The sequence below is a fragment of the Monodon monoceros genome, unplaced genomic scaffold (assembly GCF_005190385.1).
Source record: "Monodon monoceros isolate NGI ecotype Baffin Bay Population unplaced genomic scaffold, NGI_Narwhal_1 Super_Scaffold_11, whole genome shotgun sequence".
NCBI lineage: Eukaryota > Metazoa > Chordata > Mammalia > Artiodactyla > Monodontidae > Monodon > Monodon monoceros.
In genome coordinates this window covers 47659867-47673905 of record NW_021703767.1, presented here as the reverse complement: position 1 = coordinate 47673905, position 14039 = coordinate 47659867, and the positions used below count along the sequence as shown (strand labels likewise).

The 14039-nt window shown below is 38.8% G+C and overlaps 1 protein-coding gene across 2 annotated transcripts in view; it reads right to left on the bottom strand.

Annotated features, from left to right (window-relative positions):
* Positions 1–12281, bottom strand: part of TBC1D23 (TBC1 domain family member 23) — a 63704-nt gene extending 51423 nt beyond the window's left edge. The window contains exon 1 of one of the 2 annotated variants that reach the window (XM_029213792.1): positions 12041–12281. In XM_029213792.1, coding sequence (XP_029069625.1) covers positions 12041–12093 — 53 coding nt within the window. In that variant the 5' untranslated portion in view covers positions 12094–12281. The remainder of the gene's footprint in view (positions 1–12040) is intronic. The other variant, XM_029213791.1, reaches the window with a different exon arrangement.
* Between the last annotated feature and the right edge of the window lie 1758 nt (positions 12282–14039).

Genomic DNA, 14039 nt, shown 5'->3' with positions numbered 1-14039 from the left:
AATTCTTGTGCATTGCTAGCTAGTGGGAATGAAAAATGGTACAGCCAACTGTGGAAAAGTTTGGCAGTTCTTTAAAAAGTTGAACGCAGATTTACCATATTACTTAGCAATTCCACTTCAGGGTATATACCCAAAAGAACTGAAAGCAAGGATTCAAACAGGTATTTGTACATCCATGTTCACAGCAGTATTATTCACAACAGCCATAAAAGTAGAAACAACCCAAATATTCATTGACGTATGAATGGATAAACAAAATGTGGTACATATATATATACAATGGAATGTTAGCCTTAAAAAGGAAGGAAATTCTGACACATGCTACAACATGAATGAACTCTGAAGACAAATGCTAAGTGGGGGAAAAAAGTCACAAAAGGGCAAACAGTGTATGATTCCACTTATATGAGGTACCTAAAATAGGTAAATTCATAAAGACAAAAAGTAGAATAGAGGCTGGAGGTAGGGGGCAATGGGGAGCTATTATTTATTAGGTAGAGAGTTTCTGTTTGGGATGATCAAAAATTCTGGAAATAGACATTGGTGATGGTTGCACAACATTGTAAATGTATTTAATGTCACTTAATTGTACATGTTAAAATGGCAAATTTTATGTTATGTATGTCTTATCACATTAAAAAAGGCAACAACAAAAAACTTCTAAAGAGTATTTATAACAGTACTATATTATTCATATTCATAATAGCCAAAAAAGTAGAAACAATCCAAATGTCCATCATCTGATGAATAAATAAAATGTGTATTCATACACTGGAATACTAAGCAATAGAAAGGAATGAAGTGTTGATAACATGCAACACGTGTGAGCCTTGAAAATTATGCTCAGTGAAAGAAATCAGACACAAAGGCCACATATGTATGATTTTGTTCACATGAAATGTCCAAAATAGGCAAATGTATAGAGATAGAAAGTAGATCATTATGACCTGGGGTGACAGGGGAATAAGACGGATGCTAATGGGTATGGGGTTTCTTTGGGGGTAATGAAAACACTCTAAACTTAGATCATGGTGATGACTGCTTAACTCTGGGAATATACTAAAACCAGTGAACTGTACACTTTAAATGGATGTATTTTTATGATTCATAAATTACATCTCAAAAAAGTAACTTCATTAGAAATAGTTTACAGACTCTTTAATTTAGGGCTTTAAGAGGAAGCTTTTGTGTCAACCCTCATTTACTACTTCAATGAAGGGAGTGTATCACTAGGAAGGGTCCAAGCCACACCTTAGCATTGTTAAGGGGATAACAGCTTGCCTTGCCTCTTTAACTTCTCAAATTGATACTACTTGCTAACTACCGGTGTGGGAAAGGAACAGACTCCTAAACAGTTGCCATGGCAGCTCAACAGCAAAAGCATCAAAAATTAAGAATATAAAGGCTTAGAAACAATGTGTTACAGAGAAAATAATATAAAATTTAAAATCAGAAAACATGACATCAGATTCTATACAATTTTAACAGCCGTGTGATCTAAGATACAAACTCGGTTTCTTCACCTGTAAAACAGGGATAGTATCAGATACCATCCAATCAAAAGAGGTGGAGAGTATTTATACAGCACATGAATTATCTCCTGTTCTACTAGACTATCACTCCCACTCCTCTTTCATTCCATCTTAATGACTACACCTTGCCTGAATTTGTCCTTTCCAACTTTCTTTTTCAGGACCGTCTCCATACAAGACTCCACAGGCATTGAAGATTCACTGTTTCCCCAAAAAGAAGTGTGTCAGACAGTGAGTTGCTGTTCACATGAACCACTGCTGGGTACATGTGACACAAATCCTGAGGCACAAATGAGACAACAGTAAAATGTGGAAAAAACTAAAATTAGAAGACAAGCGAAAACATGCATGTAGGAATACTAAGTAACTCTTCATTTAGTCAAGATTAAATCTTTAAAGGCAAAGTAAGCACTCAATAATTTTTTTAATAGAAAGCATACATATGAAATAATGAAGGAGCCCTAGAATTAAGCAATTAGCAATCATTCCCAGCAACTTATTAGATGGCCTGTATGACTTCCCATAGCCTATTCAACTTCAAAATAGACTCTTGTCACCCACAAGCATACTGAGATAAATTGCTAAAACACTTAGGACAGAATGTTTTCTGGATTGGAAACGAATCGTTTTAATTCATCAAGCTTCTCAGTCTACCAAGTAAGCTAAGTCAACTTCACTAGTTTTCAAAATTCTTTAAAATCCAATCCTTTCCTGTAATTATTTAAAAAATCAAAGATTATAGTAGTTCAAAAAGACCACTTAGGGGCTTCCCTGGTGGCGCAGTGGTTGAGAGTCCACCTGGCGATGCAGGGAATGCGGGTTCGTGCCCCGGTCCGGGAATATGCCACATGCCGCGGAGCAGCTGGGCCCGTGAGCCATGGCCGCTGAGCCTGCGCGTCCGAAGCCTGTGCTCCGCAACGGGAGAGGCCACAACACTGAGGGGCCCGAGTACCAAAAAAAAAAAAAAAAAAAGACCACTTGGGACCTAGAATATACATAATCACCTAACCTTAAATGCAGAGTACAGAGAAACTAGAGAAAACCCAAATTACCAATTTTTTAAAAAATTAATTTTGTGTCTTAAAATGGTCAGGATCTAAGATACATTATTATGTGATTACAAGAAAAATACAAAAACCGCATTACAGGGGAAATCAATAAAAGCCCAACACCTGCTGTGTAAACATCTTAAATGTGTTATTTCTACTGCAAAGGATATTGTTCAAACCTCTGACTGCTAGCAGTAGTATAGTCATCCCTCCGTATCGGTTGGAGATTGATTCCAGGACCCGCTGCAGATACCAAAAACCCAAAGATGCTCAAATCCCTTATATAAAATGCCATAGTACAGTCGGCCTTCTGTATTCCCGGGTTCCAAAACTACAGGTTCTACACTCCTGTATATGGAACTCAAGGATACAGAGGGGTTACTGTATTAAACAGAGCCAAGAGATAAAATGGACTCAGAACTCTTCACTGAAAGTATTCCTAGCATTCAAATATATAAAGAACAATATAGCCTATGATTATTCTCCTTTCCCCCAATATTTCCACATTTGCTTATTCAAAAGGTCCTACATGTGACCTCCCTTTCAAAAAGTCATCTCTCTCTTTCCCTTTACAGTTCAACGCCCTCAAACTGTAGTCTCCACTTGCCTCCACGTCGTCTCTTCTCATTCACTCAAACCCTCCATTGCTCTAATAAAACTGCTCCAAGGAGTCATTAGTCATCGTTCCTGGTCCTCATCTTCTTCACATACTCTACAAAGTTAGACTCTCTCATTAAAACACTCTGCCTTCAGTTTGCAGTACTTCTGTAACTCTCTCTAACCCATGCTCTGAATTCTTTCCTCCCTAACAAAAGTATTCTTTTTTCAAATCTTCAATAAATATGTATTGAAGCACCTACTACATGCTAGCCACTGTGTGAGGCACTGAAGATCTAGCAGTAAACAAAGCCGGTGCTCTCATGTAGCTTACAGTCTAGCTGGCTCCTCCAAGGTTTTAGCCCAGGTCCTATTATCTAATCCCATTGAACAGAGATGGGAGCGGCTCTTTTTGAGCTGTAGTTCATTCCAATTTGTTTAGAATGTAAACCGCTGATGAGCACAGAGTAAACAATGACAGGCCAGCTTGCTCATGTATACACATTATACCCAGGCACAAGCTTCTGATCAATTATTTAAAACTCAAAAATAGCCAGCTAACTAGTCCTGAGCACCAGCAAATTGTGTAACAGTGACAAGCTGCACATGTTGAGTTGTGGTTTCATGACTTAATTTGTGCCATCAGACTTCTGGTTATTTCTTAATGCCCAGGTCATGAGACATCAGCACCAAAGCTTTGTCTGAACTTATTTTGCTACTATTGTTAGCACACTTGTTACAAATTACTACCAAACCAAAACTCCTTACTTTGTTCCTGAATATTTTGTGTGACATTTGTTCGAAATGGAAATACCAGAACTTCGTTACAGATTTGCTTGTACAGTAGATATGGATGGAGTTGACCATAATATGTATTATGCAACTTATTTTAAAATACCAATCTCAAATTATCAAAGCATTCTAACAGCAAATAGTATTATGGCACATTTGGAAATGACCATGACACCTTACAGTCCATGAGAGCACAATTTGTTAACTGCAAAATCTTGAAGTTATCTGGATTCTTGTCAGACACACTGTTACAGTATTTTAACAAAATGTATATTTGAATGCCAAGGGGAAAAACACCCCATCCACCAGCTTGAAAAAAAAAATAGTGAAACTATGTATCAGGATCAGATCCACAAAAGAAGCTTTGGGAGATTCCCCTATCAAACACTGTAATCCTCTGCAGAATTTGTGTTTAACTAGGATCTTGGCCAAGTAAAGAAGGTGCTAAATCTAGTCCTCTTGGCTTGAGATGACAAACAAACATGATAGCTACAATATTTCAGCACTGTGCAATAGGCAAAGGAGACAGTGATCACAGACTGCTCTGTAAACTACTAAAATTAACTACAGTACAAATGGACCAGATGCTTTAAATTTTCATAAACTTATTTCTGATCCATAATCCACATAGATCAAATTGCACCAATGGTATACCTTCTTCTGCTAAGAAAAAACTCAGGAATTTTTGTGTAAGCATTTAAAAAAAAAGCTGCTTATAACTTTACCATATGTGTAATGTTGCAATGCATTTTCTGTAAGACTTGGCTTACAAAATGGAAGAATATCTCTCTACTAATGAGTAGTTAACTTTAGAGAGTGTTCTAAATCCTTTTCCTCTTCCATGCTTCCTCAAAATAAAAAGTCCCCAACACACTGTTCTTTTCTATACATATAAGGTGACTTTCTAGCACTTTTAAGGCAAAAAGAAATGCATCAGCGTCTTTCCCCTCACCCCCCAACCAAAGCACTAGTTTATCTGGAAACTGAAAATAGTGTATACCTTTTGCCTCAAAGAAAGAATGGGATGAAAACAGCACAAGTCAACACAAAACAGCAAATTACCTGTTTCTATTACAAATTTCCACTTTACTCAAAATGTAATGAGAAAAGAAATACCCCCAATATTCCTTTTCTTGAAACCATCATTTTGGAAGATAAAGGAACAATTATTGCAAATGAGGTGACAATATTTGCAACATTTGGGCAATTCTTTCCAAAGGCACTTTACCAATGGAGATCATAGTTCGGCAAAGAAATACATAACGGATTTATTTTTTAAACCTGAATTCCAACATTAGTGACAACTTATTCAATAAAATAGGCTCTCATTTATTTTCATGTCAGTGGTTAAATCTAAATGGAATCTACTAAATAAGCTCAAGAATGTTTGGTATTCAACTGCACACCCATATGAGATGAATACATCCTTCTATGCGTCACTTTTATACTTCAAAACAGAGACCAGAAACTCTTTAGAGGGACAATAACCACAAGGAAGCGATTTTAAAAGCAAGTTTCTTATTTCTCCTACATCACTGAATAAAAACAATGAAAAAATTACTGAGGTGAGAGTTATTAAAACTGTGTAACTGTTTACATGTTCTAATTAAATACCACTACTGTGCTCTCACAAACTAAATAAGTAAATCAAAAATTATAATTTTACTTCCATAAATGATACATATAATTGTATTACTTATATATTTACATATATTTAATATATAACTTATTACATAAATACATTTAAATATATAACATATTATATATATAATCTAGATGATATCTGTAACCATAATATCTTTTTTAATTAATTAATTTATTTATTTTTGGCTGGGTTGGGTCTTCATTGCTGCACGCGGGCTTTCTCTAGTTGCAGCAAGTGGGGGCTACTCTTCGTTGTGGTGCATGGGCTTCTCCTTGCAGTGGCCCCTCTTGTTGCAGAGCACAGGCTCTAGGGCACGCAGGCTCTAGAGCACAGGCTCAGTAGTTGTGGCGCACGGGCTTAGCTGCCCTGCGGCATGTGGGATCATCCCGGACCAGGGCTCGAACCCGTGTCCCCTGCATTGGCAGGCGGATTCTTAACCACTGCTCCACCAGGGAAGTCCCTGTAACCATAATATCTTAAGATAAAAAACTAATCTATTTAAGTGATTTTTGGCAAGAGATATGAGGACACATTATGAAAACCATAGAGATATAACGTTATAGTATATAACGCTCTGTATCATATCCCACCATATCACTCATGAATTGTCCCTTCCTGTGGATGCAAGAAAAATAATGTGTTTCACAGCTTATGCATATCCTTAAAGCCTTGTAAAGTGCCACAGAAAATACACACCATATGTTCAACAAAGCACACTTTGCATATTGTATGTTTCAAAACACATGGTTGATTGGGTATAGGATTAGCATATTTTCAACTGGGTTCTCTCTAGCTGTCTGTTAAAGTATTTGTGAACTATACACTGTACACACAATCAACTTTAGAAAGAGCACAGGGCTTAAAGAGCCATGAGTTTAAGTTCCAGATTTTCCACTCACTGGGTCTATTGTCTAACCTCCCTATGCCTGTTCTCTCATCTCTAACAAGGAAAGGACAATAATTCATAATTTCCCTTCTGCATAGAATTGTTCTAAGAGCCAAAATAAGATAGTATACAAAAGATAAAAGCTCTACGTAAACATAGTATTTTCTTATATCTTCTTAGTGAAATTATTAAATACCACCACAGCAACTAGTTTTATGTAACAACTGCTTTAAAGTAAGGAAAGCACACGCTACAGCATTCTCACCCAACTACGAAATGCTATGTCAGCTTAGGGATAAGAAAAACCTCCTTTAACCTTGGAGAAGAAGGAAGATGTGAAACAAATTATTTAATTAGTCATCATTTTCTCGACTCAGGTCAAAAGGTAAGACAGACTCTTAAAAACAAATATACATTGAATTTCAGGAATAGGTTTTTTTTTTAATTGGCTCTTACTGCTCTTGCATTTCCACAAACAACAATTTGCTCTTATGAACCTAACATATGGGACTGATTTGTTTTCCATGTGTAATTCTCAATACCTAAATAAGTCATTTCAAGCATTGTCCCTTTTCAAGCTGTATAATCCTATTCTACTCTGCTAAAGCATGTAATTTCCCACAACACAAGTACTTAAGTATCTTCAGAAGATATCTTCATGTATCTATTCCTAGGGCTAAAATGATGAAAAACTGAAGTGCCCAAGAATGTCAGAACAATGCACAGTTCTGTTTTTAAATGTTTCAAATTTTTTCTACAACACTACATAGCAGCCTGAATATAACCAGTATTTAGTTAATGTTTACTGAATGAATTAGGAATGCTTTGCCTCTATTTTGCTTTTTGATACATGGGGCGGGGCGGGGGGGCACTGCCTTTGGTTTATACCAAGTGGAATCCACATTTCACCATAAGCAGCAGAAAAGATTTGCCAAGCATACTTTATCAATTCTGTTCAGAAGACACCTACTCATGAGTTGGCTGTGTATCGCAGTACACTTAACTCGCGCTCCAGAATCACCTGAACTGCCTCACTATACTCAGATAGGGAATGCACCTGTATTCTCAGCAGTGAGGACAAATAAATAGAAATAAATTAATTGAATACATTTCTTTAGCGTGCAAAAACCAATTACTAACTCTTACCTGTGGATATTAAAACATCCACAGGAACAAAATCCTAAAAGTGAATTATTATTTAGGAATTACCTCTAAAAACAGTAAAATCTGAATTATAATAATAACATTAATGTAAATACTATAAACAAAATAAGTCTTAATTTCTAATTTTTGTCTACCCTCTACTTACAGTTTACAATATCAAACAGTTGTCACTTAAAAACTCCTAATTTCAGCCAGTAAGGTTCATTTTCTCTTCATTTTTTGTAAGGTAATATCTAGTCTTGCTAGAACTACAAGCTACCAATATTCTTCTTAAGCAATGGGTTACATTCTCTTTCATATTAAATGTATTTCTTTATTGATTTTATCATGTCTGAAATTGCAATCACCTGCTCCCTAAGTGACCCTTTAAATCTCTATTTCAATGCTTATGAAATGGAAAGCACTGAGAGTACTATTCACAAAGTGCACAAAACTTTGAAAAAGACCCCATTATTCTCAAAACAATTCCTATTCGCATTTCAAATTACAACAATAGAAGCTTCTTTATGGAACTGATATTTCTACAATTTTAATAGAAGTTTAGCAACAATTTAAGAAAAGTTGTACAAAAAATTTTAACTAAGCAAAATCAGAATACCAACAGTTGTTGTACAATCAATGTGTACACCAAAGAGAAAATTTTTTTTAATCGTGACTTTAGATCTTAAGGAGTTATTTCAGAAAGAAAGCCTCAGAAAATGAAAGCCTCAATTTCAAAGCTGGTTTCTTCAATACCAAGAAGAATAATGACCAATCTTTAGACTGTAATAATTTAACATTTCTTTTATTTTCAAACCTGTAGCTTATACTAACTTTTTAATTAAACTTAAATCATTTCAAACTGTAAACATTTTTACAAGGATTTCTCCATGCCCTCTGAGCTTATATGGATGCAATTTCAGAAAGTTTGAGAGCTGACACAGTTTCTGATAACCCTGGTTTTCCATAAAAAATGAGCATTACACCAGCAGACAATTACACAGCTCACAAAAACAATGCAGTCAGAAAATTTATATGAATTGACAGCTTGGTATATTACTGCACATGATTTTACAAAAGTCTGTATTCATTCATACACACATTCAGACAATAAACATTTACTGAGCCACCTGCCATCAGCACTGCCCATGAGAAGTTCACTAGCTAAAGAGCAATGATAAATCATGTAGTCAGATAAATTATACTATAATTATGTGATATATATAGTATAATGTATTAGGTGATACACTATAACATACAGAGAGATAACATACATACAGATATTCCTCTGACCAACTCATTCGGAGATACACATTACCTAGAACCTTGATAACCAGAGTATGGTTCATGAACCAGAAATGCCATCACCCAGTAGCTGGTCAGTCAGAAATATGGAATCTCGGGTCCCAAGCAAATCTACTGAATCAGAATCTGCATTTTAACACGCTCTCCAGGTAACCCCAATGCACATTTAAGTTTTGAGAAACACTGAGCTAGAACATAACTGAAAAACTGTAAATAAGTAAAAGTGACATCTTGTACTTTTAAGCTCTTCAGGCCCCATCCTGAGCCTTTTTACAAATGAATAGATAATTTAACAAGTTCAGTTACTTACCTTCACAGGTCAGGAACAAACTGGGAGATACCACTGACAACAAAGAAAGAAAACAGGAAAAACTAATAAAAAGCAATCTCAAAAAGGGATGGCTATAGGGGACCATTTAAACAGAAACAATCTACCCTTTCTGCCTAAATAGGCCCAAAAGGTGTCAGTGTGTTACAGAAATATAACAGTTATTGATGTTCTTAAATGTGTCTCCTCTAACTAGTCCACAAATTCCTTGAGGACAGGGACCTAGTTTTATTTATTTATTTATTTATTTATGCGGCACGCGGGCCTCTCGCCACTGTGGCCCCTCCCTCCTCGGAGCACAGGCTCCAGACGCTTAGGCCCAGCGGCCATGGCTCACGGGCCCAGCCACTCCGCGGCATGTGGGATCTTCCCGGACCAGGGCACGAACCCGTGTCCCCTGCATCGGCAGGAGGACTCTCAACCACTGCGCCACCAGGGAAGCCCTAGTTTTATTTTTATACACTTACATTTGTAAACTGAATGACCTTAAATCATTAAGATGAGTTTGGTTAGGCAATGAGATATATATTTCACAAAAATTTCTATCTAAAAAAATTACAATAAAAATGTCACAGCATTTTTTTAAAAAAAAGAATAAAGCCTCTCCATTCTATAACAACCCAATTAACAAGCACTCTAAGAACAGAGGCTTCACTGAACTTGTGGCTCCAAATTCGAATCTTTTCTGACTCTATTCAAACTCACTTCTAGGGGACCAGTGCGTGGAGTGAGTAGAGAAAAAGATTAGAAGAGAATGGAGGGAGAATAAAAATCAGAGAACACTCAGGGTTCCTCCACTCGTGAAAATAAAAAGAGAAAAATGGGAAGCCTCACCAAAGATACAGAAATGCCAGAGAGAACAAATACTACCTCTAGCAACCATTCACTCCATGGTCCTTGCCCCTGTGAACCAGACACCTGCTCACAATCCTCCTAACCTAAGAACTTAAAGGCACCTTAGCTCTAGAAACACTTCCCCTTGTGGCCTTCAATCAGCTATTACAGCCAGTTTATAATACAACAAATTCACTCTTCCAAAACAGCAAATTTCATGATGTTCTAGTCCTTACGCTCCAGACAAATCATTAGTTTTCTTGCCTATGTCCTTGCTCATGCTATTACTTCATAGAGAACTTTCTGCTCTGTTAATCTGACCCTGCATGTTAGCCACCAGCCATGTGTGGCTATTTAACATTTGAAATGTGGCTAAACCAGACAGAGATGTATGATAAATGTAAAATACACATCGAATTTTAAGACTTGGTACAAAAAAGATGTAACAGTATTGCTTTTTTTTAACAATGATTACATGTTGAAATAATATTTTGGATATATTCAATTAAATAAAATAGATAATTAAAATTAATTTCACCTGTTTCTTTTTAATGTGGCTACTAGAAAATTTAAATTGCATGTGTGGTACACGTTACACTTCTATTGGACAGTGCTGGTCTAGATCCTACTCATTCTTCAAGGCCTAATTCAAACACCTCCAGCCCCGTAAAGCTTTCCCCAATGACTCCAAGTGGACATGGTTTCTGTCTCCCTGAACTTTCATATCACTTTTCTTCCCAAAGAACCAGAGGAATTTTACCTTCCTACTGAGTGTTCCTATTACAGCTCCCCAACTCCAAGATAAGCAAATCGAGAAAAGAAACTACATCTAGGTCACATAAATTTTCATCCTACACCTTGGAGAGTGCATGTACTAAGGTGATGCGAGATGTCTGCTAATTGAGACTTGAACTTCTCAATTACTATATTATCTATCCCTTTCACCGATTTCCATTTCTTCCTGAGGAATTAAACTCCATGTCTACAAATGTCCTGGATTATAATTAGAGTGCCAGTGAGCTGTACACATATGATGAACAAGCAGATCTAAAACTAATACCAGCAGTCAATACACTTACATCAATTGTAAAAATTCTACAAGCCTCTAAAGGTTCCACTTTTTTTTTTACATTGCTGTCCCTAAAAGTGTATTGTGAAGATCAATTAATTCAAAAGTAGGAGACTTTCCCAGAGGTTAACGACACTGGGTGACTAAAGTCTACCAAAAATTGTCCGAGATCCTCCCACAACCCTGAGAATAGACCAGGTAAACATACAAAGGCTTGAGTAAAGCAAGAACAGTGTCTTATATCGCAACCAAATCTCTGAAATCGAGCTGTGAGGAAAGTGGTAGGAAGGGAAAAGACGACTTGTGTGCAAGAGACGAAGGGTGTTAACTATTGGAACACGAAACGAGAAATAAAACCTAGCACAAAAAATGTCTGAATTATGTGGGAGGCATCCTCCCTGGGTGAACCTCTCAACCTCTGAACCCTCAGGCAGAGGTCGCGGTGGTCATTTCAAGGGTCTTTTCTTCAAATGGTATTCCAGTGCCTGTGATCTGCATCCGCGAATCTTCCTTCCTCACCAGCCTATTCTGACTCCCCGGGCCAGGAATTCCGGCCAAACCCAACCCTGAAGCCACCCTTCTCCAGCACAGTTTGGAAACCGGCGGATGAACCGGGAGGGCCGAACTGAGACCCAGCAGCTGGACGACACCCCTCTCCCATCGAGTCCGGGCTTAGCCCCTTGGGCAGGACTGGGCTGGCAGAGGAGAGCCAGTAGGCAGAGGGGGCGGGGCAGGGCGTCGGACTTCGAGGACGGGTCTTCCCGTTCCATGCCGGCGCCTGCCGGTGCCGCGGGGACCCGCAAGGTGGTGACAAGGCAGAATAGAAAGGCAGTGCAAAGCAGCCCGGGGCTTTCACTCACCAGCCGTCGCCCCCCGACGTTGGCAGCGGCAGGACCTCTTCTCCTTCCGCCATTGCTGTTGACGTCCACGTCACTTTGCCGAAAAGTGGACCCGGCGCCGAGGCCGACTCAGACCCAACGTCGTAAAAGGTCCTCGGAAGTCTGGGACTGAGCTTCTGGAGAGGGAAAGGAAGAGGGAAGAGGCGACAACGCGAAGAACGCAACGTCACGACGTCCCGAGGGCGAAAGGTAACTTGGAGGAGGAGACGTGGAGAGCCGCTGCCCCATCCAAAGACTACATGTCCCAGGATGCCGCGGGGACCGGGCCGGGAGCAGTGGGCGGGGCTTGGCGAGGGCGTGCGTCCCAGTAGGAGGCCCTTGAGAGGGTCGCTTCTTGGCGTCCAGTTAGCGTCTTCTTTGCGTCTTGGCGTCCTGCTTAAAATCAAGTTTGACTGTCTTAAATAGTGGAGAGGCGAGGGGAGGGGGGAATTCTACAGGGAGGGTGGAGATAGGAGCGTAGCCACATTTGGGCCGTTTCCTAGTGCAACAGCTGTGTTTGAGAGAAGAGTGGGATGTAAGGAAAAGGCACGCTCACCCCTGTTTGTGGGGCGCGGTCAGAAGTACAAATGGAGGCCACGTACTTTATGTTTGAATACTTTAAAAGTTTTTTTTTTTTTTTAAAGCTAAACAGTAACGGAAATATGTTCTAGCCTCCCACCTTTATAAACATATCTTTCTAACAACATAGAAGGGCAAGTCCAAATTTAGAATTCTAGAACTCTGGATTTCCAAGCAGGGAGAGCTGCCAAGTTTCTTCTCTTCCCACCCTACTGCCCCTTCACTCCACGTGGGTGGACTCCTCCGCCTCCACATCCGAGCTCGGTGTCTACCATCACCAGCAAAGCACCGGCTTTTGGTTTCCCCTTGACCATCCCTGGGCCTAGGGCTGAGCACAGGGTTCAGGAAGATGGACCTAGGGAAATGCTTTTGTAAGCCCTGGACCTAATGCTGATGAAGTAGAGCCACATGTAACAATATGGATTAATCTGGAAAATATGATGTTAAATGAACAAAACATTGCGGAAGGGTAGGTAAAGTATGGTGTCATTTATATTTGGCTTTAAAAATAGGCAGCACAATATACATTTTTATAGAATGTATGTGCTTTTAAAAAATGCACAAGAATGATATATAGAAAAATTGGAATGGCAGTTCTCAAAGATAAACAAAACCAGACATTAGTTAAGTAGTGAAAACAGATGTTATTCTGAAACTACGGACAGTAGGGGCGTGGGCTGAGCTCCATTCTGATTTGTGCAGAGGTGATTAGGGGTTTTAAAGGGAGAAAGAGGGAGCAGGGAGAGCGGGACTCAGAGGCAGACAAGTGAAAAATTACAAAGCATTGGTCAGTGTAATTGTGATTAGACCAGCTGTGTCTGCTAGCTGGCAATTTTCGAGGTTAGGATTCTTCCCTCGCACAGAGCCTGAGAGACAGAGACCCTGCCCTTCTTGATGATTACATTTCAAAGGAATGGCTCTCAGGTCCTTGAGAAGGACACGTCTAAGTTGTAATAGCTACATATTCACAGATGTAAGCCCTTTGTAGTAAATGCTCCAAGAGACGTCAGTAACCTATCATCAGGTGTTGGCTAGATCAAACAGTAAACTCTGCTGGCAGCCATTGCACTTTCTCAATCAGGCATTTTAATGGGGTTCATTGGAGGCCAGGGTCATCCTAGGGACACAGCCTTAAGTTGCCAAAGACCATGCTAGACTTTGATCAAGTCTCTTAGTGCAAAGGTTTGGACAGAGCTGTTAGGTGCCAAAAGTTCTGCAGTTCTCACAGTTACATTTGTGGGAGGAGAGGAAATGGCTTCAATTATATTTTTAATATTTTGTTTCTAAAGAGCTGAGAAATGGCTACATAGGTGTTCAGTATTCTTTATAGAGTCTATACTTTGGTATCTAAAATGTTTCATAATTTTAAAAACGATTTGATTAAATATGCACAAAGCATAGT